This window comes from Podarcis raffonei, chromosome 15, assembly GCF_027172205.1.
Source record: "Podarcis raffonei isolate rPodRaf1 chromosome 15, rPodRaf1.pri, whole genome shotgun sequence".
Lineage (NCBI taxonomy): Eukaryota > Metazoa > Chordata > Lepidosauria > Squamata > Lacertidae > Podarcis > Podarcis raffonei.
The window spans coordinates 960,161-987,884 of record NC_070616.1 but is presented as its reverse complement, the minus strand read 5'-3'; the positions used below and the strand labels follow the sequence as shown (position 1 = coordinate 987,884).

The window sequence follows — 27,724 nt, the reverse complement described above, 5'->3', positions numbered from 1 at the left end:
CCTCCACATGCAGCTGCTGGGTGACCTTGGGCCAGTCACACTTCCTTGAAGTCTCTCAGCCCCACTCACCTCACAGAGTGTTTGTTGTGGGGGAGGAAGGGAAAGGAGAATGTTAGCCGCTTTGAGACTCCTGAAGGGGAGTGAAAGGCGGGATATCAAATCCAAACTCTTCTTCTTCTTCTTCTGCAAGAAGAGGTTGGGGCAGAAGCAGCCCAAGAGAAAACTGCAGCCACTGCTTTTAAAATAATACAACCTCTCACCGCTTGTTTGTGGGCTTACACTGGTGGTAGCCCCTTGCTCTTCAGGGTTAGAATCTCCCCTCGGTTAGCTCCGGTTTAACTCCCCCCACACCCCAGTGATGAGCCCCGCTCCCCCCCACCTCAATACTGGATCACAGCAGACTCCCTCTGCTGCCGCCAGAGCTACTCTTGGTTAAAGGTTTGCCCCTTCTCCTCCCCTTCAGAAACAAAGAGGGAGGGAGGGAGCAGGGTGTCACCCCCACCCATCCTTCTAATAAACAGGAGTGGGGGCGTTTCAATCCCAGGGAACGCAAGATGTGGAAGACCCACATCCCTGTCCGGCCCCACCTGAGCAGCCAAGCCTTCCCCGCCTAGGAGGAAGGCTGTTTTGATGAGAGATTTGTGAAATCAGCACTCAAGCCGTGTCTGGGTTTTTCTTCCTTTTTTTAAGAGACAAGACAGCAGGGGAGGAGGTTGTTCCGAACACACAAAACAGGCTGTGTCATCCTTGCCATTGTCACTACCTGTGAGTAAATGGCCCTCCCTGTGGAGTGACTGTCGGCCACCAGGGGGCGCAGCGGCTCCACCAGGCTGCCAGTAGAAGAGGATCAAGGCGAGCCCAAGTACCTTCCGGGGCAAAGACATCTGCCACCCTGACCCGCCTTGGCCTGAGAGATCCCCAAATAGCTACGGATGGAGAGGGGTGGGCAAGCTTGTGGCATCCCTTTCAGGAAAGGGATAGGGGAACATTCATCAAGCTTGCCTCCCTGGAGCTCAGTCTAGGCCCCCCCCCCCGCCAGCCTATTTATTGCTTTGCAAAGCAGGAGCCGCTCCCTCCCCAGCCAGAGAGGAGAGCAAGCTCCGCACACACACACACCCGGCTCCCAGCAACCCTGCAAAATTCAGTGCCAGCTTCACATCAGACCAGCCCTTTAGTGGGCAGCCAGGGAAGGGCCCCAGCTCCCCCGCCCCTAGATCCAGACCAGCTGGATGTGCCCCCCAATCTTCCTTGCCCCTTCAGTGGCCCAGAGGCAGCCCCTTGCCCTGCAGCAAGTAGCCAGGAGGCCTGTCCGGAGCAGAACGAAGAGGTCCGTGGCTGTTGCCCAGGTCAGTCTGCAGAGTCCCGTTGGGCTCCCCTCCTCTCCCCGCCCCGTCAGGCTGGAGGACGGACTGGCGCCTGGAGGCAGGGGGAAGAGGCTTGCTTCTGGACTCCAGGAATGGCAGAGGGCAGAGGAGGGCGGCAGGAGAGCACCTGTGTCCTGCACTGGCGCAAGCTGCAGTTGGGGGCAGTGAAGGGGCTCTGCTTTTGCAGACCAGTCTGCGCCCCTGCGGCACCAGAGTCTCGTGAACAAGCAGCGAGGGAGCAGGAGAGGCGTGACGCTGTGTGGGGCCGTTGAGGACTCAGGTGAGGCCCATGCTGGCCCAGCCGCTGCCTGTCTCTGGAGGCTGGGCAGAGGAGGACAAGGCAGGAGCTGTCAGGGGGGCACAAGCAGCACCACCAGGGAGTGGGAGGAGATGTGCTGCCTTTGCCCATGGAGGCTCCCAGCCCAGTCCGGCAAAGAGAAGCCACCTCCTAGACGAAGGCCTCCTGGCTGGGTGTGCCGTTGATCTTGAGGAAGAGCTTGGCATCTTCGCTCTTCTGCTGCTTCTCGCGCTCCAGCCGCCGGCGGAAGAAGATCAGGTAGAGCGGGAGGCAGAAGCCCAGCATGCTCGCCCCCAGGAGCCCCACGTTGACCTGCAGGAGGACAGAAGAGGCCGGCAGGGTCAGCAGGAGGAGGAGGAGGGCAGAGGAAAGGCTGAAGCTCAGCCCAAGATGAAGAGCCTGGTGGCCAGCAGAAGCCCTGCAGCAGGCGTGGGGGGGTGAGGATAGGGGGTTCCAGCTGTCCAGCACCCCCCTTTGCCCCGAGATCCTTGAGGTGCCTTTGTACAGGGAGCAGGAGGAGGGTGTGGCGATGCCAGCAAAGGAGCTGCTCCAGGGCAGCAACAGAGGGTTGGTTCCTGCAGCTCAGCCTGCCTGGAGGCTGATCTGTTTGCACAGGGGCTTCGGAGGGGCGGTGGCTCAGTGGGAGAGCCCAGGCAGTGCTGGGAACAGGAATGGCCCCAAAGCCCTGCTGCCAGCCAGTGCTGGCAGTACTGAGCCAGAGGGCCAGCTTGGTTAGACTCTATAAGGCAGTAGCCCCCATGGTCGGATTCCCCAACACTCAGTGGTGAGGATGATGGAGGGATGTCACCTTGAAGCACCTGCCTCCCCCAGCTTGAACTGGAGGGGAGAGCCTTCTGCAAGCAAAGCGTACTCTCCCTGCCCCCAGAATGGGGTGAAGCAGCTGAGGGATGTGAAGCCCCCTCCCTGGGTGTTAATAAATTAAATTATTATTATTATTATTTATAATTTATACCCCGCCCATCTAGCTGGGTTTCCCCAGCCACTCTGGGCTCTGGGCGGCTTCCAACAGAACACTAAAATAAAAATAACCTATTAAACATTAATAGCTTCCCGAAACAGGGCTGCCTTCAGATGTCTTCTAAAAGTTTGGTAGTTATTTTTCTCTTTGACATCTGGTGGGAGGGTGTTCCATAGGGCGAGCGCCACCACCAAGAAGGCCCTCTGCCTGGTTCCCTGTAACTTGGCATCCCGTAGCGAGGGAACCGCCAGAAGGCCCTCGGCACTGGAACTCAGTGTCCAGGCAGAGCGATGGAGCCGTTTACCTGTGCAACCTGGGTATGTTTACACAACAAGGCCAGGTGGTGGTTGGAGGGTAGGATCTGACCTCCTGCTCAGATCTGGGCTGGGGGGGAAAGAGCTGGAGGAGATCCCATGTGGCCAGGATTTTGCCCCCACCCCACTTGGGATTATCTGCTTGGATATCATTCGCTGGCCAACAAGCCAAGATCTTCTCGGGGGCAGAGCACTGCCCCTGCAGCAGCCTAGGAGCGCGGGGGCTCTGCTCTCTTGAAAACCCTTTCTTGGGGGGGGGGATGGTTTTTTTTAAGGCAGTGCTTGGAAGTGGCTACTCCCCAGGCTGGCTGGTTGCCACAAGAGCTCTGCAAACTCCTGCTGCAGGCCAGCAGCACCCACTGGGGTCTCCCCACAGCAGCTCGAGTTGTAAGGGAAGGAGGGAAGGGGTCTGCGCCAGCCCCAAACCCAGGAAAAAACAGAAGCTGGAAATGCCAAGCAGTTACTGAACTGTTTCTTCCCCCAGGAAGACACAGCGGCCACAGGAAGGAGTCCTCTGCTCCTGCCAGCCTCCCTCCGGCAGCACTGCTCTGCTGCGCTCCGCAACCCATGTGCCCAAATCATGATTTGGAAACAGACCAGCGGCTGCCAGCCAGCCCTCAGCTGCTCCCAGGCAGGTGTCAGGTGCTCTGCTGTCTAAACAGAAAACAACGTGGCCTCTGGGAGCCCAGCCAGAGGATCCCAGCAGCCTCGTCCACTTCCCAAACAGGCCCTGGAACACCTTCCAGAGCGGGAGCTGCAGCAAAGAGCCCAGGAGGCCATGGGAAAGCCTGCATGGCAGAAGCGGCAGACCTGGTCCCAGAACCTTCTGCCCCAGAGGAGGAGGAGGCAGCCCCTGTCAAAGGCTCTGTCGTTCCTGCACTGCCAGAGACAGTAAATGCTGGGTGCTGGCTGGGTGAATCCCAAGAGGGGAGAGTTGCTGCTGCCCTCCAAGCCCTGCCTGCTTGGGGGCTTCCTCTCTTGGGGGTACCTGGGTGCTAAGAATTGCTGTGGCCACGGGTTTCCTGCTCTTACAAGAGCCCTGCCAACCAGAGGGAGACAGAGGCAGCCAGAATGGGCCGCCACAGAAAAGGCTTCACACACACACAGACCCCCGGCACAGTTTTCTCCCAAACCAAAGGCAGCTTCTTGCTTCAAGTCTGTGCAGAGGAACGGCCAAGAGAGGGTCTCCTTTGCCTCCCCTCCAACTGCTTGTGCCCACTTAAAGATCAGTCCCACCAGCCCTGGCGTGAGGAGTGCCTGTGACTGAGAAAAGCACCTGGGTGGGGGCATCAGTGCTGAGCAGAGAAACAGCTGGAGGGGGAGCTCAGCCCTTTGCCTGCTCAGGAAAGCCCCCAAGGCTGCTTTTGGAATTAAAGGGTTGTCTCCAACTCAGCTCTACTCCGACTAAACTCATTAAAAAGGATAGTGCTACAGAGGCCAGGTCTATTGATTTAAATGGGTCTCCTGAGTAAGATGCAGCCAACCGATTGTCCCTTGCCGTTTCCTCTGCACAAAAGCCAAGCGCTGGGAGCTCCCCTGCGCCAGCCGCCCAACCACTTACTTACCCAGAGAGGGTCTCCTTCCAAGGGCCCCATCATGGCCAGGAAGAGGGGCTGCTGCAGGAGGGCAAAGAGGGCACTGACCAGAGACTGCAGCCCTGTCAAGCTGCCAAATTGCGTGGAGGGGTACCTGCAGGAGAGGGGGAGGGAGAAAGGGGGCAGTCATGTTTCTGCACTCACAGCCTGGCCACGTGGGGCTCCTCCCTGAGCCCAGCCCCACAGCCCATTACTCTCTGGAAGCAAAGGTCCTTGGAGACTTTTCTAATGGCCCATCAGAATCTGAGCAGGAGGCCCCGTCCATATCTGCATTCCAGTCCAGCGGCCAGCCAGGTGCTTCCAGCAAGCCCTGAAAGCAGAAGCCCCCTTCCTGCCTTGTCATCTTCCTCCTCTGCTGGAGGTAGTAAATGCCCCTGGGCGCCAGTCGCCAGGAGCCACATGTGGGAGGGGGCTGCTGCCCTCAGGCCCTGCCAGTGGCACCTTCCATTTGGAGCATCTAGCCACAAAACAGGGTGCTGGACTAGATGAGCCCCTGTGGCCGGATTCAGTGGCAGGGCTCTGCTTATGTTCTTCACTGCTGGCATTCAGGGGCACGGAGGCTCCGAGCAGAAAGGCCCCACGTGGCAGACACAGGAAACAGCCATGAAGCAGGATCTCCCCAAAGGCCTGCCGCTCCCTGGCAACTCACGCTCCTGGCGTTCTTCATTCCAGCCTCTCCAGTAGCAGCCTGGGCAATTCTGCCCTGTGCAGAGCACAGCTGGAGCAGCCACAAGGCAGGATGCAGGAGGGGAACTCTGCAGCTTCCCTTCTCTACCTTCAAAGCAGAACATGGGCAGAGATCATTTTCCCTCTTGCCCAAGCAAAAATGGGGACTAGATGTTTGTATTTGGAAGCAGGGCAAGCCTACAATCCTCAGGAGTCTGGTTTCCACAAAAGGCTAAATGCACAAGCTTAACTGATCAAATTTAGCTGTCCCGAAGGGATGCTTCTGGGTAACGTGTTCCAAGTTTCCCTAAAGTGGGTGGGAGAGGAAGCTAAAATATATTTGGCATTTGTGCCCTGAATCCAGACCTTGGGGCAGATCACTTGCACCCCAGACTAGAGTGCCCTTGGCCAGAAACGACTGCTTTGGACCACAGGCCCCTGGATTTCAACTCTCCACACACCCTGAGCTGGAATGTGGGGCACCTCTGAGCAAACAGAGTCCAGGTTGGGCTACAAGCCTTGGCTCCCTTCCCACCGCCTGCCTGGGCACGAAGGAGCCCTAGAGGAGTGGCCCAGCCAAGCCAGGCAGATCAGCATCATTGATTGGAAAGTGTTGAAGGCTGGAGGTTGCCAGGAGAAAACAGGAGCCTGGGAAAGCAGGCCAGCGGGCTTCTCTTCCTCCTCCTCCTGCTCCAGTTGAGCAATGTTGAAAAGCCAAGAACTGGAGCTGGACCAACAACTCCCGCATTGATCATCACGTTCATATACTTCTTTGATTAAAAAACAAACCCAAGGACAAAAACACCCAAGTCAGGTCTAGCTGAGCTGCAGCAGCTGAAACCGGATCTGGTTATGGGTTGAGCGTTGCATGCCTGATAGGCAAGAGGCGGTTCAGAGGAGAGGACAGCACCCTTGGGCTCCCCCAGGGACTCTGGCCTAGATGGGGCTCTCCAAAGGAAGGGGTTGTTGTGGTGGAGAGAAGCGTCTGGGTGGCCCAAGCAGAGGGCGGGATCCCTGGGCTGGGCCTGCGATTGGGAAACTGTTTTGCTCCCACCAGGAATGCTGCAACCAGAGCAGAGGGTGACATCAAATGGGTATCAGGTGCAGAGGATGAAAGCATGTGGGTCATGTTCAGCACCCTCCCCTTGAGCAACACCCAGAGAAGCAGGCCCACGGCCAGCAGCCACAGCTGCTCAGAAGCTAATCCAGGAAGGAGGAAAAACATGACCCAGAAACGGGCTGGAAGGTAGGTCAAAGTGGCCAGGGAAAAGGAGCATCCCCAGCCGGGAACTGGGTTCCTGTAAACAAAGTGGGCGGCAGCAAAGCCCAGGCGGGCGATTGGGCAAACACACATGGCCAGAGGCCGGCTGAGGACTAGACTTACACGGCTGCGTAGAGGCCGCCCACGGCAGAATGGATGAACCCTCTCACGATGGTGTGCAAGATGAAGGAGAGGATCTGGAACAGGGGGGAAGAGACACAACCCTGAATTCTCACCCCAAGTCACCTTCCGAATGCCCAGCACACACATACTGCCCCCTGGGCAAGCACCAACTACTTGCCCATCCCTCTTCCCTCTGGGGAGCTTGCAGGGCTGCCCCCTCCCCTCCACGGGGACCCCCTTCCATCCACAGAAGCACTGAAGAAGCATCATCACACTCGAGCCCAGAGAAGTCCCACAAAGCTGACTGTCAGAAGAGAAAGGACATTTGCACACAACGTGGCCTGACCCAACAGGTCCTTCTGATGGTCTTACGACCAAGCATCTTTCAACTCAGCACATGTTGTCTGCCTACTGGGAGCAGGTGGGGTTTGAGGAGCACCTTGTTCAAACAGGCTGGGGATCCTGCTCCCAGCAAACAGGTGAGGCCTGGACTGGTCCCCACAGCACCTCCCGGCCCAGTTCCTGCCTCTCCTGTGCTGAGCCTTTGACAACTGCTCTCCCTGCCAGCTACTCACTTGTAAAGGCAGGTTGGGAATGAGGCAGGTGATCCCAAAGCCCACCAGCAGCAGATTGGTAAAAGCGAAAGCACGGGTGGCGTTCTCCACCTTCTGGATCTGCCTGTCTCGGCGCTTCTTCTTGCTGCCCCTGCAGGGAGAGAGGAACGGAGGGGGTCAGAGGGGCTTGCAGGGGCCAGTGGGAGATCCGCAAGGGAGGAGGGAGGCCCAGCTCTCCAGCCTTCACTGCACAACAAAAGATGGTGTGAGATTCCCAACACCTTGGGAGAGAAGGTGGTACCAAAAAAGGATCGAATAGATCAGCAAATTAGAGGAAGAGCAGCTGCTTTGCATGCAGAAGGTCCCAGGCATCTGCAAGGAGGGGAATCCCTGGAGAGCCACTGCTGCCAGTTAGTGTAGGCAGTACTGGGGCAAATGGACTGGGGGTCTGGCTGAGTCCAAGGCAGGTTCCTGTGCTCCTGTGTCATAGTAACAGCAGTCGGGGTCTGGGCAATGCCCCTCAATCCTGCTGCCTGGTGGGGGTCCCTGCTGTGGGGTCTCAATTGCTTGGCCAAGAAAGAGGGGTCACAGGAGCCTGCCCACCATGCCACAAGTCCTCAGCCTTTTCAGGCCTGTGACCCACCGGAGTGTTTGGGGCAGTCGCATCTAAGTTCTTTTACCAGATACTTGCAGGGTGTTTTGTGCTGCTGTAGACCCATCTCAGGGGACACGGGTGGCGCTGTGGGTAAAAGCCTCAGCGCCTAGGGCTTGCCGATCGAAAGGTCGGCGGTTCGAATCCCCGTGGCGGGGTGTGCTCCCGCTGCTCGGTCCCAGCACCTGCCAACCTAGCAGTTCGAAAGCACCCCCGGGTGCAAGTAGATAAATAGGGACCGCTTACTGGCGGGAAGGTAAACGGCGTTTCCGTGTGCTGCGTTGGCTCGCCAGATGCAGCTTTGTCACGCTGGCCACGTGACCCGGAAGTGTCTCCGGACAGCGCTGGCCCCCGGCCTCTTGAGTGAGATGGGCACACAACCCCAGAGTCTGTCAAGACTGGCCCGTACAGGCAGGGGTACCTTTACCTTTACCTTTAGACCCACCTCAGACCCTTTGGAGGGGCCCAAAGGCCAGTGTTCTACACACACACACAAGCCCTGGGGTCATGCCAGCAGTGGGCAGCAGCTGAGCCCCTCCTCCCGGACTGCCGGGAGTCCAGTATCTGCTGGAGGAGCTCAGACGCTCCCCACTCCCTTTCCCCCAGGAGGGCAGCTGGTTGGGTGGCAAGCTGGGCAAAGGAGGCCTAGCCACAAGCCAACCGCTGGCAAAAACGAAGGTGGAGGCATCTCTCCACATCGGCCTCCAGGCTCTTGGTCTTTCTAGGTCAGCCGAGGGCAGCCTGTGCTTCCAGCCTTGGCCTAGTGACCTCAGACTCCTCCCGTCTGGTTAGACTCCCCTGGGGAAGAAGGAGCTGGGGGTCCCCCTCCCCAGACGGAGGATCCACAGGGCAGTGAGTGCCCTCACAGCCTGCCTTTGCGCTACTCACTGGCTGGGGGCGCTCCCCTCGTCCGCCTCGTCCGCAGCGCCGTCGTCACACTCCTTGAGCTTCCAGTCCATGATGTATCCGATGACGGGGGCCGTCATCAGGCAGAGGAGCTGCAGGACTCCGAAGATGGTGGTGTAAAGGTCCACTGGGAGGGAGAGAGGAAGGGGGACGTCAGGGCAGGGCCAGGCGAAGGCCTGTGGGGTTTGGGTGGCTGGAAAAGAGAGACTGAGAGGGGAGGGCAGCTGGCCAACAAGCAAAGGAGGGGCATTGTGTGTGGTGCCATTTGGGGCAGGCAAACAGCTGGGATGCAGCCCTTTAAAACAGGGGACACCTGTGGCCGTCCAGGTGCTGTGCTCCTCCAGCAGCCAGCATGGACAGGGAGATGATGGAAGTTGGAGCCTCTGCAGGGTCACAGATGGGCCTTTCTGTCCTTTGTGTAACACTCTCAGTCCTGAGCCTGGGCGCCTCCACGGTGGAGGGCTGGTAAACAGCAAGACCCAGCCCCCCGAGGAGATGCAGCCACAGCCCCCCAGGCTGGGGGCAAAGGAGTTTGAGGACCCCAGAGCAGAGTCAGGAGGGAAGTGGGGGTCTGGAAGTCCAGAGTGAAGGCCGAAAGGCTGCCCCCCCCCAGCAGAGCTTGCCAAGCAGCAAAGCCCCAAGGAGAGAGGAGGGGTGGGAGGGGGTCAGCCTGGCAGCCGCTCAGCTTCAAGCCCCCCCCCCCCGCCCGCCTGGCCACTTGCTCGCTCGGCTGCGCTTCCCTTCCCCTCCCTGTTGTTTTCATGAAAGCGCCTCTTGATTTATCTGCCTCGCAGATTCCAGATTTAACAAGCCCAAACTGGATCTCGGTGCGCAAGACACAAATGGTTTCGTCCTGTTGTGCAAAAGACAAACAACCAGCTCATGGAAATCGCTCCCTTTCCTGGCTGGCTCCCTTCCAGCCGCTATAAATACGGGCCTTGAGTCAGCGGCGCTGAAGCTCACAAGCACAACACCCCCTCTCCCCCAGTGACACCCTGTCAGCTGCTGGGCTTCTCCCTTCGCTCTGGGGAGGGCGAGGAAGGGAAGCGAGAGCCAGGAAACTCCCCCCCCCCCAGCCAGCAGCAGCAGCAGCACAAGCCGCAGCTGACCGATTTTTTTCTCCTGCAAACCAGAAAGAGTTGTCAGGGCATTCTGAGGAACTGAACTCAGCTACCCCTGAGCCGCGAGACACCCAAGGGTGTCATGGAAACAGGGCCGAAATTAGCCTGGCATTCAGCTGGTGGCTGCCCTCGTGGAGAGGGGTGTCTGCCAGCCTATGCTTGGAGGCACAACCAGGCCAGCTGGACCCAGCCGGCAGCAGCAGGTGCTGGCAACACCTGAAGACCCAGCACAAAGAGGGGTCTGCAAGGAGCACCTCACAGTGTGGCTTCCTGAGCCTCCCCCCCCCCGCCACAAAACGCCCTAATTTCGCTTTGTGCAGGAACCACCCAGTGGCAAAGTCGTCCTGGGTGGCCAAGATGACAAGCGCATGTGAGCGCCACACTCCGCAGTGGAATGGGTGCGATTCCTGACACTGAACTGAGAGTGCTGTGCCTTTGAATGATGGAGCTGTCCCCAAAGAACCCGAGGTGGGCAGAGCATGAATAATAATTATATTATTATTATATAGAATGTGTACTTTGTTGGCAGTGCTGGGAATCACAGTTTTGTGAGTAGCAAACTACAGTTCCCATGACTCTTTGGGGGAAGCCATGACTGTTAATGTGGCATATAGAAGGGAGGTGAAATTAGGAACTGTTGGCTTCCAATACTTCTAAAGCCCCAAGGACCTCTTGGAAGGCCACCGACGAGTCAGGCGCCTTTTTATTCGAGAAAGGGGCTAAGAGAATATTTCAAGGCACAATTCCGTTGGCGTGAGGCTGCCCGGCGGCTGACTCTGTGCAGCCAGGGCAAGCGCTGCTCTTCCCTTGCAAGCCGCTGGGTGTGGGGGGGGAGCTGCACCCACCTGTCTGCAGATCCCCGTCCACCAGGAACTCCAGGATGTTGTTCATGGCGCCCATGTAGAAGATGAGCCTCAGCTGCGTGACGCACATGGTGACCAGGCTGAGCAGCAGGATGGGGCTGAAGACGCTGTGCATGAAGGACGGGGAGGCTGCGGGGGGAAGGAGGAGGAAGGAAATAAGGAAGGGGGCTCCTTGGGAGACGCCAGTTGCCCCCTGGGCCACTTGGCCAGCACAGGGTCACCGAGGCAGCTCCTGCTAGCCGGGGCCGCCTGGCCATCCCAAATAACACTCTGCATTCATCCCGCAAATGCGTAGCCCCAGATCACTTGCTGGGGCTGGGAGGAAACAGTCTGTGCAGACATGGCTGACCAAAGTGTGTGGCCCAGACAAGTGGAGGAAGCAATTTCCCCCTGTGCTGTGCGTTTCGTGATACTGCTTTTCATGCTGCTATAAGCTTTAAATTTGGCACAGTTTTTACTAAGATTGTGCTTGTTTTACATCTGGACACTCTGTTGGGGACCAAGTGGGGCTTGCTGAATATCAGCACAGACAAAGGAAGTGCTCCACCATCAGTAAAGGTGCAGACAACCCTCCCCATGTCTTTCATGGTTTGGTCAACTCCTGCCAACCCTCTGGAAGAGAGAGAGAGGAATGGCCCTGGGGCTGGGCAGGGGGCCATTTGCTCCCTGGGGGAGGAGGAGGAGGAAGAGTAGACCTTCCCAGGACGCCCCCACTCCTTCCTCTGAGGGGGCAGCTCACACTGGACTCTGCATCACCAGAAACACACAACAGTAAGACAAAGTTGCATTTCCACATGAGGGGGGTTGGCAACCCTGACATCTCTCTCTCTCTCTCTCTCTCTCTCTCTCTCTCTCTCACACACACACACACACACACACACACACACACGTGTGGGTCCAGGAAGAGACAACCTTAGGACCATCTCGCTGGTTGCCCCACCTGCGCTGTCCGGCTCGCACTTGACTTCCAGGTCCACAGTGGAGAGGCAGAGGTTCTTGCTCTCCTGCAGGGCAGCCTGCTCCTTTTGGTTCTTCATGGAGCCGCCCACACTCAGGCGTCGGCCCACCGTCGTCACCTGCTTGTAGAACTGCTTCCCGGTGATCTTGTGGTCGAATCCCAGCCAGCTGAACTTGATCTTCACCCTGTCCAGTGGGAAGAAAGAGGGCAGAGGAGGGTTGGGATGTCTGCCTGACCTGCTGCCCTACTTGCAGCATCTGGGCTGGGCTGCTGACGGGCACCCGGTTCAAGGGAGCATCTGCCCCGGACTGCCTGCAGGGAGGCGAGGCGTCAGCCGCTCTGGGACCACCAACTTCTCATTTGCTGAATCCCACTCCAAAAGAGTGGTGGTTTGGAAATGCCCTGCCTGCGTCCCCAAACACCCACCCACCCCTGGCTGGCATGAAGCTCTGGAGAGGCCTTGCTCATGTGTGCAACACAATACCCTCAGCATATTTTACTTGCCATGTTTTTCGGGTTGCATCATGGAAGTAATGTGGAAATGGCAAGCTCCTGTTTTACAGGGGGTGAGCTAGATGGGTCCCTTGCAATGTAACAATTCTACGATTCAATGCACTGTGGTGGATGAGGTGAAAAATTCCCAGGAAGGGCCACCGCACAAGGAAAGCCTGAAGGGGGGTCTCAGAAGGGCAGCCAAGGGTCCCCCCAACACACACAAGAGGCCTTACGTGTAGTCCATGTCTTCTGGGCCTGGGAAGGGCTCAAGGGGCCAATTGAAGAAGCAGTTGAAGAAGACAAGGCCGGCACAGCAGGCCCAGACAACCAGGATGAGGATGAAGGAGACGCCAAAGTCATAGATCACCTGGAGGGGCAAAGGGAGGAAAGGCAGCCATCACCAGCCAGGCCCTTGGGGGGGTCACCAGAGGTAGCAACAGCAGCAGGACCCCCTCCTTCCTCACGGCTGGGGGGGCATCTCAGGTCGAAGGCATTTGCCATGGAAGAGTCAGGATGTCAGAGCAGAAGCACAGAAGATGCTCCATCTATTTTTCTGTCATGTAACTCTGCATCTTCTTGCAATGAATTCCATAAGTCATCACAGTCAACCTCAAAGGGGATGAGACAAATGTATGGGGGGGGGCTATCAAGAGGTGTTTGCCATGATGGCGAAACAGCAGCCCTACCAGCCGAGGGGCCCCTTCCCCAATGCCAGAGGTCAGGAACGAAAGGGGAGAGGGCTGGGCCTGTTCCCCTGACCTCCTGCTTGGGGGTTTCCTGTCCCATGTCAGGCCTTAAGGCCAATCGCACAGCTCGTCCGGCCAACAAAAAGCATCTTCCCACAGCTGGCATTTGGGAGTCTGGGGATTTGGAACTGGATTCCGCACCCGCTGCCCCAAATGTCTTATTTCCATCCTGCTTTTTCTGTCCATCAGTTTGCAATAAGAGGCCCCTGGTATAATGTCCTCTTTCCTGCAGATTCCTCTGTGGAAAGACAAGCTGGGCATGGCTGCCTATTCTGTCAGCCACAAGTGGGTTAAAAATATGAATTCTGCTTATTCTCCTCCAGTTTATTTGCGTATTTTAAGCAACCCCTTGGTTAAGGGGACCTTCACATTCTCATCGTGGGGCCAGCAGAATTCTAGGAAAGCTCATCTCACTTCACGGTGGCATTGAGGTTTTGGGGGCTCAGTAGCAGGAAGCTGGCAGAATGACTGAAATGCCAAGGCCAGTTACTGAGAATTCCCCCATTGCTCTCTCAACAGATGGCATCCCTTTTTTTTTGGAGTGGGGGGGCAGACAGTCGCTGTAGAGAAGCTGGAGGAGCTTAAATACCTCCCCCAAAGAGCCCATCCCGGCATTTGGCAAGGGACCCGCCCCCCCGCAGCGTCACTCGCCTGCATCACTGGGAAAGGACCCCATCCGCCTCCTGCAGCAACAAGCTGGAGCTCCCAGCCAACATACCTTGACTCCTGGGAAGGTCACGGCCGACGAGGCGTAAGAGCCAATCATGAGGGCAATGAAGGTGGAGCGAAGGTCGCCAAACATGTTGGGCAGCTGAGAAGGAAGGAAGGAAGGCAGGAAGAAGAAGGGGAGGGTTAGGGCAGGTGGGCTGTGGGGGGAGGAAAGGAGCCTGTTTACTCGGGAGCAGAAACCAGGGGGGCAGGAGGGGGATGCAGTTGCTGCCAGGCTCATCAAGAGGCTTCCTAGGGTAGCTTTGGGAGGGAGGTCTCCATATCTTGTGGTATCCAATGCTGGAGGCAGATTTGCTTCCCCCCTTTTAAAGAGTTAAAAGCCGTCTGAGAGCCCCATAACCCCCTGGGGTCCCCACACAGTTTGCAGGCTTTCTGGTACCATTTCAAATGCCTGCAAGCCAAGACAGGTGCCCAGCCAGCAAGAGGAAGCCTCTCACAAGCCCTTTTCAGCCCCCTCGGAGATGGAAGAGGTTGCTTGCCAGGGAACAGGAAATTCATTTGTTTATTTAATTTGTACCCCACATTTCACCTGGAGATCACAGGACGGTTCACAATGTGAAAATACGAAACGAGAGCATAGTGCCCTCAAAAGCAGCCAGCCCTGCAGGGTCTGTCAGAAGCCACACCAGCTACAGCCAGCAAGCCTGACTACCATCTCCCACAACTGGGCCAGGAGGTGGCTCAGCGGACAAAGGGAACCTCCCTCTTCCGAGGCAAGGGACAAGGCGGGCTGCCAGACAGGGCTGGGGCTTTGCAAGGCTTGCTCTCTGCACGCACTCGGCTGCCCTCCACAACCCACCCTGGGGCATTCTCGGGGGCCAGGGCTGTCCCCTGACACGCAAGCTCAGAATATCCACTCAGCACCCTGGCAACATGTGGGGCAAAGACTCTTCCGGGACATCAGGCTTTCTGTTTCGAAGCCTTTTCCCTCCAGGATCCAAGTGAGAAAATGCCACGGCTTGTTTACCTGCAGAAGGCTCTGGGTTCAAAAAAGGCAGCTGCCGTCAGTCAGAGGAGAGAGCCCAGAACGAGTGGTGCAAATGCGCTGACTCAGCCCAAGGCAGTTTCCCAAGTGTCACAACAACTCTTGCCCTGGGCTCACCCTCGTGGGAAGAAGATTGCAAAGGCCGGGGCAAGTCTGTGTGGAGGCAGCCGGGGGCAGTGCTGGCGAAGTCACCCTTCCAGGCTGCCTTGCCTGCCAACAAAACAAGACCTGGATGCGCACGTACGTCTCAGGTCTTGTCCTTCCCCAGCTGTGGCTGAATGTGCTCTGCTGGGTTAGGCTGCGTGCAAGAGGCCCAGCAAGAAGCTGGGGGGGGCACTGTCCAGCCAGCTGCCCCCACTAAGCCTCTGAGGAAATGGCTGGCCTGGCACTTGACCTCTGGAAGCACACACCAGCCTTCACTCAGAAACACAGTCCAGCCAAATATTACGGTAAATGGGACTATTTTCCTCCATGAACTCCAGTGCCCATTTTGTGCCTCTCTCAGCCCCACCCTCGGCCACCCTGCAGCTTCTGCACACCAAAGGCACCAGGCACACTCGCTCCCTCCAGCCCTGAGAGTCTGCAGTGGGACAAGCATCCCTCCAAAGGGCCAACAGGAGAAGGAAGCACCACTTTGGAAACAGAAAAACAGCTCCCGCCCTTGCCCTGTCTGGGCAAACAATGGCCAAGAGAGAAGATATCTTAGCCTTGCATGGAAAAGAGAAACCAAGTTGTGAAAGGAACTGGCCGGGGGGGGGGGGGGGAGAGAAGTGGGAGACTCAGATCTTCCCTGCTCACTCAGCCTTCCCCAGCCTCCAGATGTGTTGCACCATGGCTGCCACCTGCCCCCACCAGCTGAAGAGACATTTCACTGGCCACCCATCTGAAGGGGACACAGGCAGGTGCCAGGGAAGGGGGCAGAGACTATGATGTTCTCCACCCTCCCCCAGCTCAAGAGCCCCCCCCCTCAACATGCCCAGAGAGCTCTGGCTGCTTTTTCCAAAGGCTGTCCGGGCTCCTGTTGCAGCTGCCTGTTTACAGGGCTGAGGATATTCCTGCTGTGAGGATCTCTCTAGCAGGAAAGGGGGGGGGTTGGCAGTGATGTGGGGGGGAGCTTCCACCTGGCTCCGTCCCTCCCCCCCCCCCGCCTCTCTAGCTGCAGCGCTTTGGATGCAATGCAGCAGCCGGGTCCTTAAATAACCCCAGAGCAGAGGAGGCGAGCAGCTTACAGATTTGTTCTGCGTTCAGAGAGGGGAGGGAAAGAGGAAGCCAGCAGCCGCATCCTGGACTGCACTGCAGTGCTGTACGCCACCCGTGGGGGGGGGGAGGCTGAGGCCCACCCCTGCAGGAGGAGAGGTACTGGGAGGCTCAGGGCTGCCTGGAGGGAAAGCACCCCAGGAAAAACCTGCTTGAGCCCCTCCAGCTGCCAGAAGAGGGTCTCTGGGAGGCCATCCTGGGAACCGGAAAACAGATTTAGGGGCCCCACCAGGTCCCTTCTGCTCAGAGGAAGCCCTGGCTTGGAGGGAGCACACAGCCCATTCAGGATTGGAAAAACTGATGACTCCCCCCTCAAAAAATACCCCAATATCTGCTCTCCAGACTCTTTCACAGCCAGAGTCAATGGGTGCTGGGGGGGACCAGGAGATTTGGGAACACAGAACCCCCCTGGCAGCCCGTTCCTGTTCTCAACCCAGTTTGGGGGTCTGTAACCACATCTTCATTTCCAAGAGACTTTGGTGCAACAAAACCATGGGTGGGAGGGGTGAAGGGAGCCTGAGAATGTGCAAGATTCGGGAGAAGGAAGTGAAGCCTTCAAGACAAGCGGAAAAAACAGCCCTGGGCACCAGACGCCTCCACTTCCTCAATGAGGCCTCAGTCCCGGCAGATTCATTCGCTCTTCCCATTTTGAGGTCCCTGAAAGGGCTGGAGGGGTGAAGGGGAGGCCAGGCAGGGACTCTGGGGTGGGGGGCATCAGCTGCCAGGTACAGGGAGCCCCTCCCGTCCTCCCAGCGCACTCTCTCTGCACTCACCGTGAGCGAAGTAAAGGTCATGCACATCCCCCCAAAGCCATTCAGTGCCAGGGACATGAAGATCAGCACCGACAGAGCTGGAGGGGGGAAGGAGGGAATGCAGAGGTCGTCAGTGGGGCAGCAGGCCCACCAGCAAAACCCCCAATGGCCTTCTAGCTCAGCCCCAGCTTTGCAAAACAGGGAGGGGGCCAGATCTGCCAGCCCCCCAGCTCCATCCCACAGAGTGCTGAGATTCCTTTTGCAATGGGACATTCTTCCAGGGACTGAACGTGGGACATTCTGCCCTGCCACTGAGCTGTGGTCCTTCCCCCAAAGGGAAGATTCTAGCAGTCCTTGTGGTTCTGAATGAGAACATGAGCAGAGCTGCCTTTTACTGCAGGTCCATGTAGATGAGCATCTGCCCAGACCAGCAGCAGTTTCTCTGGGGTCTTCCTGATGCCAGCAGCTGCAGTGACCTGGCCCTTCTGTAACCGCAGAGGTGGCTGCCAGGGCTTGAACCAGGGACATTGTCTGCTGCAAAGCCCCCCAATTTGGGGAGGGCTCTCCCCACGGACCTATAGCCCCCTCCCCACAAAGTAGCTTTCAGGCAGGGGCCTCTCCTGCCCCTTTCACTGGAGATGCCCAGGACTGGACCGGGAAGTGCTGTACCCCTGGGTAGATGTGCCCTTTCTCACATAGCTGGAGAATAAAAACCCCTCAACTCTCAGCTGCTGCCATGTCTGATCATTTAAGGCCAGGGCAGCGGGGGGGGGGGGCTTTTCACCCTTCAAACATGGCTGAATTCTGTCCAATCAGCCTCACCCAGGATGGCCAATGCCCAGGGAAGATGGGAGCTGTCGTTCAGAAGCGTCAGGAGAACCGCAGGCTGCTCACCCTTGATTCAGGCAGTGCTTTTAACCAGCTTGGCTTCTCAAGTGCCACCCAAAGACAGCCAAGGCCACAGAAGGTGGAGTCCAGGTTGGGGGCAGGACTGGGCACAAACCCCACAACAACCTCCCCTTCCCCTAGAGACAGGGGTCCCGTCCCCTGTCCCCCCACAACCACTAGGCGACTTACAGTCCGGGTTGCTGGCTCCATAGGCGATCATGACGCAGGAAACAGAAAAACAGGCGCTGCAATGGAGGAAAAGGCAACTGGTCACAGGCTGGCAGAGCTTAGGAGAAGGATTGATGGGGTGGGGGGCATGTCTGCCTTGCCATGTCAGTCTTAGCACAGCAGATATGGTTTCTCTGCCTTCGTCACTCATTCTGATTTCCTCCCAATTAATGGAGGCTGAAACAGGAAGACAGACTGATACAGGCTTCCCTCTTTGCCCCTAGTTCCCCCTCTTCCTCTCCGGTCTACTTTCCAAGATATCCGTGCTGGATCAGGGCAAATGGGGAGCCCCACAGGCCCAACACAAGACAAAGGGGGGGGGGACTGGTGGTGGTGCCAGCTGAGTCCAGTAACACCTGGAGGACACAAGGTTGGGGGAGGCTGGCCTGTTTGCAGGTTCACCCCCAGGAGAGAAGGACGCTCCCCCTCTTCTGCTGCAGAGAAGAGCCAGCTTTTTACCATTGGTTTGCTCCTGCACTTTTAAGAGCAGTCTGAACTGCAGACATCAGCAGGTGGAGCTTCCTACAGCCTGGAGATGAACAGGGCTGTTTCCTCACCTCTGCAGACCAAGCTGCAATGGTGGTTCTCCCCACCGTACCCACCCCAGGCCTCTGATCCTGCAGGCTGCTCTTTATGTTCTCTATATGAGTGATCCTTAGGCACTCATAAGAATGTCAGAAGTAGCTGGAACAGGCCAAAGGGGACCCGCCTGGTCACATCCTGTCCTCACAGGGACCATCCAGGCACCCCCAAGGGAAGGCCCATAACAGGGCTTGAGCGCAACAGAGACTCCTAGCAACTGGTACTCAGAGGCAGACAGCCTCACCCAGCGAAAGGCAGTACACAGCCACACTGGCCACTGGCTAGCAGACATTCCTGCCCACATTGCCCTTACCCTCTTCTAAAGCCATCCCAGTTGCTGGCTGTCACTGCCTCCTGCAGTTGGGGGCAAAGCAAAGGCTCAGGCAAGGGAAAACACACACAAACACAAACACACACACAAATCACAAACACACACAAATACCCACAAACACCCACAATGCGCTAAGGACCAGTTCTGCTTCAATTCAGGAAACCTCCAGCTTGGACCCAGCAGGCCTGGTCTGGGGGGAAACCCTCGCAAGACCCCTGCTCAGGAACCCAATAGCCCCCAGCCTCACCTTCCCAGCAGCCGCAGCTTGCGGGGGCCATACTTGTCCATGACGATGCCCAGGGGCAGGGTGATGGCGCTGAGCAGGAAGGAGCCCACGGTGAAGGCGAGGTTCAGCATCTCATCCTGCTCCTTGCAGATCAGCCAGCCGTTCATGCGCACCTCAGGCTCTGGGGCCGCCAAGGCTGCTGCCACCGTCCGGTTGCCCATGGCCAGGGAGGAGTTGGCGGGACTGGTGTGCGGCGAGCTGGTGGAGTTCTCTGGAGGGAGATGAGGGAGGTCAGCCCAGCAGGTGTCGCAAAAGGAAGCTCAGCCTCTCAGGGCCCTTTGGGACTAACAGGGCGGCTGTAGCAGAAAACCTCCAGCGGCCAGAACTGGCTTCATTAGGAGCAGAAAGCCATCCAGCAATCCACGTGGCTCAATATAATCTGCGCGGACTGGCAGCAAAGGCTCTCCAGGCATATATAGAGGGGCCAGAGCTCAGGGGTAGAACATCTGCTGGGCACAGAAAGAAAGGAGCCAGAGGCCTCATACAAAGTCAGACCCTTGGTCAGTCTAGTTCAGTGCTGCCTACACTGGCTGCAGCAGCTCTCCAGGGTTTCAGGCAGGGAATCCTTCCCAGCCCTACCTGGGGACTTCAGCAGGGATTGAACCCAGGATTGTCTGCTGCCCCTGAGCTACAGCCCTTCCCCAAGCAAGAGACCCTTCTCTGCCTGTAGCTGTGGGGAGCTGCTGCCAGCCAGTGTGGGAAATAGAGCAATATGGACAGACTCTGTTCAATCACCCAATCTGGGAAGTGCTGCTGCAGCAGCAGCAGCAGAGCTGTGAGCTCAGAGAAGCACAACACCCACACACCCCTTGCTCAGAAGCATTTCAAACCCAACAGCTGGCTAATGCCCACCCACCCCTTTCCCCCACCCCAGCGAGGGAGGCCTCTATTGCCAATGGCTCTGTGCAAATATTAACTAAACTCGCAGACACGCTCCCTCACCTGGGCACCCGCAGAGCAGCTCAAGCACGCAGGGTCTGGGGGGGGGGGTCCTCTTGACAGAGAGGGAGAGGCAGGAAACAGGTGGAGGGGGAAGGTCAGACTCTGCCAAACTGGGGGGGGGGAGGGGGTCAGAGAAAACCACAGCAGCCACTGGCAAGGGAGGGGGGCTGCCAGTTGGAGGCTGCCTGTGACCTGAGCTCCCTCGGCTGCAGCTCAGTCACGCCAGTTGCCAGCTGAGCGCAGGACTGGCTTTGCAGGAGCAGCTGCCTCACCACAAACAGGGGACTGTTTGTAGTGGAAACACAGATTCTGGCAGGGGACACTTTGCCATGCCCTTGAGAAGCCCCGGCTCAGGTGACAGGCACTCCTACCTGGCATGAGGGCATCGAGGGCACGGAGGATGATCAGCCCAAGGACCTGCGGGCCAAGCTGGGCTGGTGGGGACAGTTCTCTGGAGCCAAGGGTCTGAACAGGAACACTCCCTACGCAGCAACATTTCGCTACAGGCCCCACTTGTGCAGGAGCTTGGCTGCCATTCTTAATCCCACCCAATCCAGTCTGGGCCCTTTGGTGGTCTTTCACTGGTGGTGCCACCTCCGTGCTCAGCCCTGGCTTGTTATCCCTCATTCGTTAGCCCCAGGCCCAACCAGGAATCTCCTTGGGGGTGTCTACTCCTCAATCCTCTTCCCCTGCAACCCACTTATTTCATACTTTCTGCATAGAAGCATAAAGAGAGCCCTGAGCAGCAGTTGGATCAGGCCCCAGGAGGCCCACAGCGCCCAGCCAGGTGCCCCAAACAGCCCCACTCATGGTTCCCAGCAACAGGCATTAGTGGGGTGCATTTACTGCTTCCAAGAGGGGAGGGAGTGCACAGCCATTGTGGCTTAACTGGCTCCCTGTCCACCAGAGAGGGGTTCCCTCTGCCCCACGGCTGCCCAAGCTCTCCCAGGAGTCCTGGGTGGGTGTGACTCAGGCTACACGCAAGTACAAACCACCACAGACTTCTTTTACATAATGACAACAACAACAGGTGGAGAAGTTAGAGCCACGTTCCAGCGGGTGACTTCAATGAAAAATACACTGGTTGGGGGGGGGGACACACACCAGAGTGCCCCCCCATGAACAGCTCCCCACTCGGCATTCTGAAGGCACCAGGATGTTCAGTCTCCATCATCCTGCAGCTAAGAGGATCTCAGGTAGCAGGTGATGCAGAGGGCTTAGCGCCGAGACTCTGGAAGCCGGGGAAGGCAATAAACCTGAGCTGGCTGGATCAACAAACAGCCTGCTGAGAGGTCGGAGGCAGCTTCCTACTTGCAACTCAAGCTTGTGCCGTTTTCCTCCCCACCCCACAAACAGAATGTCCCCCAGCCGCAATCCAGGCAGGCCAGGCTGCAGCCTCCAGGCAGTGTCTGCCTCTTTGGCATTCATTAACCCAGGAAACTGAAGGAGAACAGGGTGATCTCAGCCGCCTGCCCAGGGAGGGAAGGGCGGAGCGAGAGCAGACACAGGATATGCACAGAGCAAGACCCTTCCCCCCCCCTGCCCCCCAGCCTTCAGCTCCACTCTGGAAGGAAAACGCAGGCAGAAACAGCAGCAGCAGCCCTAGACACCCAGATAAAAGCAGATAAGGGAAGCAGAGTCAGCAGGGAGAAGATGCTGGCTCAACAGGTTACTAGGGCAACGGGTTAGTGGGACAACCGATTAAGACTGGGGCAGAGTAGAAGGAGCGAGTGAGCCAGGTTGGGGGGGGGGAAGGTTCCCTTCTCTCTAGGTGGAAGCTCCCCCCCCTCTGGGGGTGAGGGTGAGAAGCCAGCACCCATTCTGGAGGGGCCAGAGGAGGCTGAAGATCTCACAAGGAGCCATGTGCCTTGCAGCACAGCCCCACACCAGAGTCCCAGCCGAGGAATGGGGCTCCCTTTGGCTGTGACCCCACACCTTGACCCTTGCTCTCTGGACTCCACCCCTCCTGCCCTGTGCCTTGGCTGCCTTCACTCAGCAATCTCAGTTTCTCTTTTCTGGCAAAGGGAGCCTGTTTCCTGCCTCCGGGAGACGAAGCAGAAGCAGCCACAGAGGGCAGGAAACCAGCCCGCAGAAGAGTCATCCCTTGAGGGACCGCCCTGGGCCTCCTGCTCTCCACCAAACCTCTGCCTGGCCCTGAATGGGGCATCTCTTCAGACCCAGTGAAAGACTGACTTGGCGTCCAAAGGGCAGTCCTGACCGAGCCAGACGGAGCAACAAAGAGGACACACACACACAATGCTGGGCACCTGCAAGAGCCCCAGGAGGCTGCCAGCTTCCAACAGACCTCTTACAACTGTTGCTCCCAAGGACGGGGACCAAGGACAGCCCTGAGATAGCCAAGGCCAGTCTGTTTGCCTGCCTGCCCACCAACTCAACTCCTGGTCCAAAAGGCAGCAGGAATGCCCCACTAGCCTAGGACTGGCCTGCCAGAGTCATCATCAGAGGCCACCTGCAGGAGTCGTGGCACCATCAGGGGCAGGAGAGAGGCCAGGGCCTGAGCCCAGTCAGTAGCATGGGCAGAAGGGGTGGGGTGGGGAGCAGGCACAGCAAGGTTGTCTTAGGCCTGGCGCTCCCTAGACAGGGAGGGGCACAAGACCACTAATTCCAGAGTCCAAAACTACTGAACTCCACCACCCTAAACCGGAAATGTCTCCTCGGTCATTACTGAGCAATAAATGGCAGCACCTTTTTCCAATTGCAACACAAGGCATTTTTTCTGCAGATTAGCAGAAGTCTTCTGATAAGCTTTAAGGCCGTCAGCAAATATGTAAGCAGCCAAGGTGGGGAGGGGGAAGGAGAAGATGCTGTTTAAAATAAATCTCTCCTGGCCAGTAAGGTCTGCTCCAGCCTTAGCAGGAGGGGAGCAGCAACAGAGTCCACCTAGTTGCTCCAGTGTTTGCTTCATCCCCCCCCCCTCGCAGCTGTTAATCTTTGGCAATCATCTAGATCCATTTACAAGCTAATCATTAGATGTTGCAAGGGAAGCGCCTAGAGCAGAGCCTGGGAAGCTAGGGAAGGAGAGAGAGAGAAGAGAGAGAGAAGATCCTGCTGTGCAACACTGGGGGCCACTCAGTCCTGGGGGTGGGGGTGTACGGGGGGGGGCAATTTCCTGGCAGTGACTGGCCCAGTGGGCAAGGGGGCATCACAGCCTACAAGAAGCCCAGGCCCCCAGTGCCAAATCCCTCAAGGGCTTGAGAGGTGGGCTGTGGGAAACGCTGGTGAGTTGGCCACGTTTGCTGGGGCTGATGGGAGTTGTAGTTCAGCAGCCTCTGGAGAGCCACAGGCTTTGCCTGCTTCAGATACTGTAAATCCCTTCAGGAAAGGGGGGAAATATGTGGCATGTGGGGATGCTCAGGGGACACTCCTCCTCCTACTCTAAACCTCCCACTCCTGCCTACCTGGGATGTAAGGAAATCCTTCCAAACTTAGTGTAGAGAGAGGGTCTTCTTCTCCCACTGGTCAGCCTGTGGCTCATGCTCCACCCCGCCCCCCCTGCCACATCCAGCACGGCACTTGGACACGCACAGACACGCCCCTTTCCCAGGCCAGCTTCCAGCCTGGCCTGCAAATGCTGTGTCCAGTTGAGCTGGTTGAGAAGCAGCTCAAGCTGGCCAGGAATGGAAGTTTGTTCCCAAGGCCTGCCTGGCACATGCAGAGGGAGGAAGCAAGGTCAGCTCTGGCCAGAATCCCAACCTGGTGGCATAGGCGCCTCCCCCAGCAGCATATGCGCCCTCCCAGGAGAGCTGGGAAGCCATTTCTCCCCTTACCTGGCGGGGGGCACAAGTAGGAGTAGAAGCCCTCGGACTTGAGCATGATGAGGAGGGAGCCCCAGCCCAGGAGGACGGCAGAGAAGAAGAGGTTCTCCACCACGGCCGTGCAGGCCATCCACCAGCGCCGCCGGTGGGCCGTGGCCAGAGTGGGAGCCATGACGACGGTGAGGAGGGCGAAGGTGAGGACGGCGGGAGGCAAGTGGAGCCTTCTTCACGTGGGCTCCTCCAAACTGCAAGAAACAGAAAGCGGTAAATGCTTTGGCCCTGGGAGAGCTCCCACCGGGGTCTGGAGCCACAGGAGCAGGTCCCAGTCACACCTCTAAGCGGTGAGAGGAGGAGGACCAAGGAGACACAAGACCCTCAACACACACGCCTGCCCGGCCACCATGAAGAGTACTAGTAGCCGCTTACATTGAGGGGGGGGACAGAGGATGAGGGAGAAGCACCACATTACAAAACATCACGGGGGGAACACAGCGTTAAATTCTAGGTCAGGGAATGCAAAGTTCTGTCAAGTTTTAATTGGGCCTTGAAAATTAAGCAGAATCCAGATTCAGCAGAAGGAAGCAACTTTTTGTGGGGTGCGAAATAAATTGAGTTATCCTCCAGCCCCAGTGGCAGAGAAGGGAAGCAAGACCCTGAAAAGTCCTGATCAACCCCCACTTGACTGAGCCATTTCTATGATGATGACTCCTGGGGTGGGGGAGGACTGACTGGGGAAGCGGATTGGGGGGGGGGCTTCCAGGTAACCTCCCCCCCCTTCTCATCTCCCAGGCATATCAGACAGGTGGTTTCCTATCCTTTGTTCCACTCTGTCTCTTCTGGTGCCGTTTTCTGCTTCTTTAATATTTGTTTAACTGGATTTATTTTCAATCTGTGTTGTGCTGTTGTGAATTCCCCACCCACCCCCTCATAATTTGGAAGCATTTTAAAAGCAGGGTATACATAGCCAAAATAAATATAATAATAATAATAATTCATTTTCTCTCTTACTGGACCCACCCCCCCCCCTTGTAAAACCAGCCAGAACTGCTGCAAGAAGCAGCCCCTTGAAACTGCCTGGGGGGCCACTGGGAGCAGCTCCCCAGCTCAATTAAGCTCTCCAGTCCCGAAGCCTTTTGGTGGAGAGGAGGGGGCACTTGGTGGCAGACACAGGTGCCCCCCCCCGCCCAGGACTGAGGACCAAGGATCTCCATGGGGCTCCATGTCAGGCGATCTGTGGGTGGCTCAGTCCAAGGCCATGATCCGTGTAAGTGACTCCTCACCCTGTACCTGTTGCCATTTCCCCTTCTCTTGGCTCAGAGGAAGAGGCAACAGCCAAGGCAAGACAGAGGGGACAGAAAAGTCCAGTGGCAAGTTATGAATTAAGAAGCCAGACTGTGGGGTCAAAGGGCGTTCGCCCGGGACGGGTGAACTTTTAGCAAAGATATGCAGCGTATTGGAAAAGTGGAAGGGAGCCAAGGAAACTTTAAAAGAACCAGGAATTGCAGGCCCGGAGAGCATTGCTGAAGCGTAGGAGGAGCAAGCCTCACCTGGCAGGTCCTGCAAAAGAGAGGCCAGGCACTGGGTGTTCTCAAAGCGTCAACAAGCACATTGATAAGGGTCATCCAGCAAACATGATACCCCTGGACTTCCCAAAACATCTCCACAAAGTAAACTTAGCAGTGATAGGATTAAGAGGAAGGTTCCTCTTCCAGATAAACAAGGGGAGGGAATAATAAATGGGGAGTTCTCACAATGGAAGGGGGAAGAAAGCTGGGGAGGGGGGCGTCCTGCAAGGATCACTGTTATTTAATTATAATTAAAAAGTCAGTTGACTTTTACATGCATTTCAAGACAGTTTACAAACACATCACAGAAACAGGTAAAAATAAGTTTTGAAAGCGGTGCTAAACCAACTTCTGAATAGAGGGGTAAAAACAATGTAAAATGAGCCCCTGGAGGCAGGCAAAGATTTTCTTCCACCCAATATGGGGAGTTGTGCTTTTGAACATGCGACCAGGACTTGGGGTGAACAGGGAGGTGGCCAAGTCTGCTGATGGTACCAGATTCTCTAGGGTGGTTAAAAACGAAAGAGGAATTTCCAAGGATTTCCAGAAGGATCTCTCCAAAATGGACTTTCAAATACAAGTGTGGTTTTCTGTGGGGCACGTTTATTGGGTGGGGGGTGAAATTCTGATGGGCCAGTATCTGAATGATAATCTTGGTCATTTGAATGCCCTTTTTACCCATTGTTCGTCTTTTTAATTGTATATATTGCTTGTTTTATGTTGCTATGGCCATTGCCTAATGCGAATAAAGTTTATCTATCTATCTTCTGATGGGATCTGAAGGGACTGTGGTCATTTAATGAATATCCAGAGCACCTCTCCACAGCTAACAGAAGCTTGCGGAGCAAAGGAGGTGGGTGGTTTAAAGTGTGGGAAGGGTTAATCAGTGGGGCACTGGGAACCCAAAGCCCAGTCAGCAGAATAGAGCCCCCATCCTAATTCTGAGTAAGTAATGCATGTTGCTTCCTAAATTGTGGGGGGGCTCCCATAAGACCATGAAGTTAGGAGTCTAAAATTACGCAATTGCACAACTAGGTTAAACCCCACCACCACCCACACAGCAAAATGGCCCCAATCCAAATTGCACCCGGAGACAACTATTTAGAAGCAGAGAAAAAGAGCCCTCAGCATGCAGCTGCAGTTAAAAACGGGAAATTATTAGGCAAGGCAGAGAGAACTGCGCTTGACTCATGATGCCTTTGCATAAATCTGTGGTGCAGCCGCACAGATCTGGAAGCTAGAAAGAAAGAAAGAAAGAAAGAAAGAGAAAGAAAATAAATTGCAGAGTTGGAAAAGGTTCATAAGCGTGCCGCCAAACTGATCCAGGGGATGGACAGACTCCCCTATGAGGCAATGCTGCTTTTGGGTCTTTTTAGTTTAGAGAAAAGATAAGAAGAGAGATCACAGTGGTGTGCAAGATTATTCCTGGTGTGGAGAGATAAAAGTTTTCCCTCCCTCAGGGGCCACACAATGAAGGTAGAAGAGCAGGAGATGAGGACAATCCAAGAGAAGAGACTTCTTCACACACAGCATCCAAAAACTGTGGAACTCACCATCACAAGATGCGGCAATAGCTGCCAAGATAAGAAGAATTCGACAGAAACTAGATGTATTGAGCGCAGTCAGCCAGGATAAGGAAGTAAAGCCTCCATGTGCTAAGGCAGTCTACCTCTGAAGATCACATGCCTGATTAGGGGAAGGCTGCTGCCTTGGCGTCCTGCTTGGGGGGCGCCCGGAAAGGACCCCCCTCGCTCGGCCAGGCTCCTCTCTCCTCCCCTTTAGCAAACAAGGGGGCACCCCCATTCCACCAGGACACCCCCAAGAGACGCTGCTCAGGGCAGGGCCACCCCCCCCAGCCTGGAAGTCGAGTCCGGGACGGGGGTCCCACCTCCTCCCTAAGCGAGATGGGAGAGCGCGGCGAGGGGCTCCGGGGTCCCGAGGAGGACGGACTCGCGCGGGGAGGGCCAGGCGGGCAGCGCCCCTCCGCGTCCCCGGGCGCAGCCGGCCTCCCTCGGCTCGCTCACCTGCCGCTCGGGGCTCCTGCTCCTGCTGCTCGGCGGCTGCTTTCCTGGGCCGGGCCGGCAGCGGCTCCGCGCCTTTTATGCGGCCGGAGGAGCAAAACAAGGCGGGGCGCTGATTGGCGGCGGCGCAGCTAGAAACAGGCCGGGGACCAATCAGGCCGCGCCCGCCCGGCGATGGGGAGCTGGCTCCGCTACTCGCCGCGGGACGAGGGTGCCTCTGGCCACGCGCAGAGTGGCTCTCCCGCGGGCCGGGGGAAGCGGCCCTCCGCCCGCTCGAGACTCACCTGGCTGCCGGCGAGGGGCGGCGGGGCGGCGAGTCGGGGAGGATGATGCCGCGAGAGCCGCGCGCTTCGCGGAGGAGGAAGAAGCGGCGAAGCAGCGCAGCCGCGGCGGGCCGGGACTTGAGGTTGGTCGCGCCGCCCGCGGGCGCCCCGGAGGCGGCTCCCTCCCTCCGCTCCTCCCTCGGTCCGAAGGAAAGGGCGGCGGG

General features: G+C 57.2%; 1 protein-coding gene across 1 annotated transcript; it reads right to left on the bottom strand.

The window, feature by feature from the left end:
* Positions 1–666: 666 nt before the first annotated feature.
* SLC43A2 (solute carrier family 43 member 2) lies at positions 667–26,872 on the bottom strand. The gene is made up of 14 exons (XM_053367704.1): positions 26,770–26,872; positions 23,664–23,896; positions 18,895–19,144; positions 17,696–17,751; positions 16,640–16,716; positions 13,614–13,706; positions 12,383–12,516; positions 11,637–11,839; positions 10,679–10,825; positions 8,695–8,839; positions 7,176–7,305; positions 6,601–6,674; positions 4,521–4,644; positions 667–1,974 (listed from the first exon to the last, which is right to left on the bottom strand). Exons 2-14 carry the CDS (start codon positions 23,821–23,823, stop codon positions 1,813–1,815), a joined length of 1,755 nt encoding a protein of 584 aa, XP_053223679.1. The 5' UTR covers positions 23,824–23,896; positions 26,770–26,872; the 3' UTR covers positions 667–1,812.
* Between the last annotated feature and the right edge of the window lie 852 nt (positions 26,873–27,724).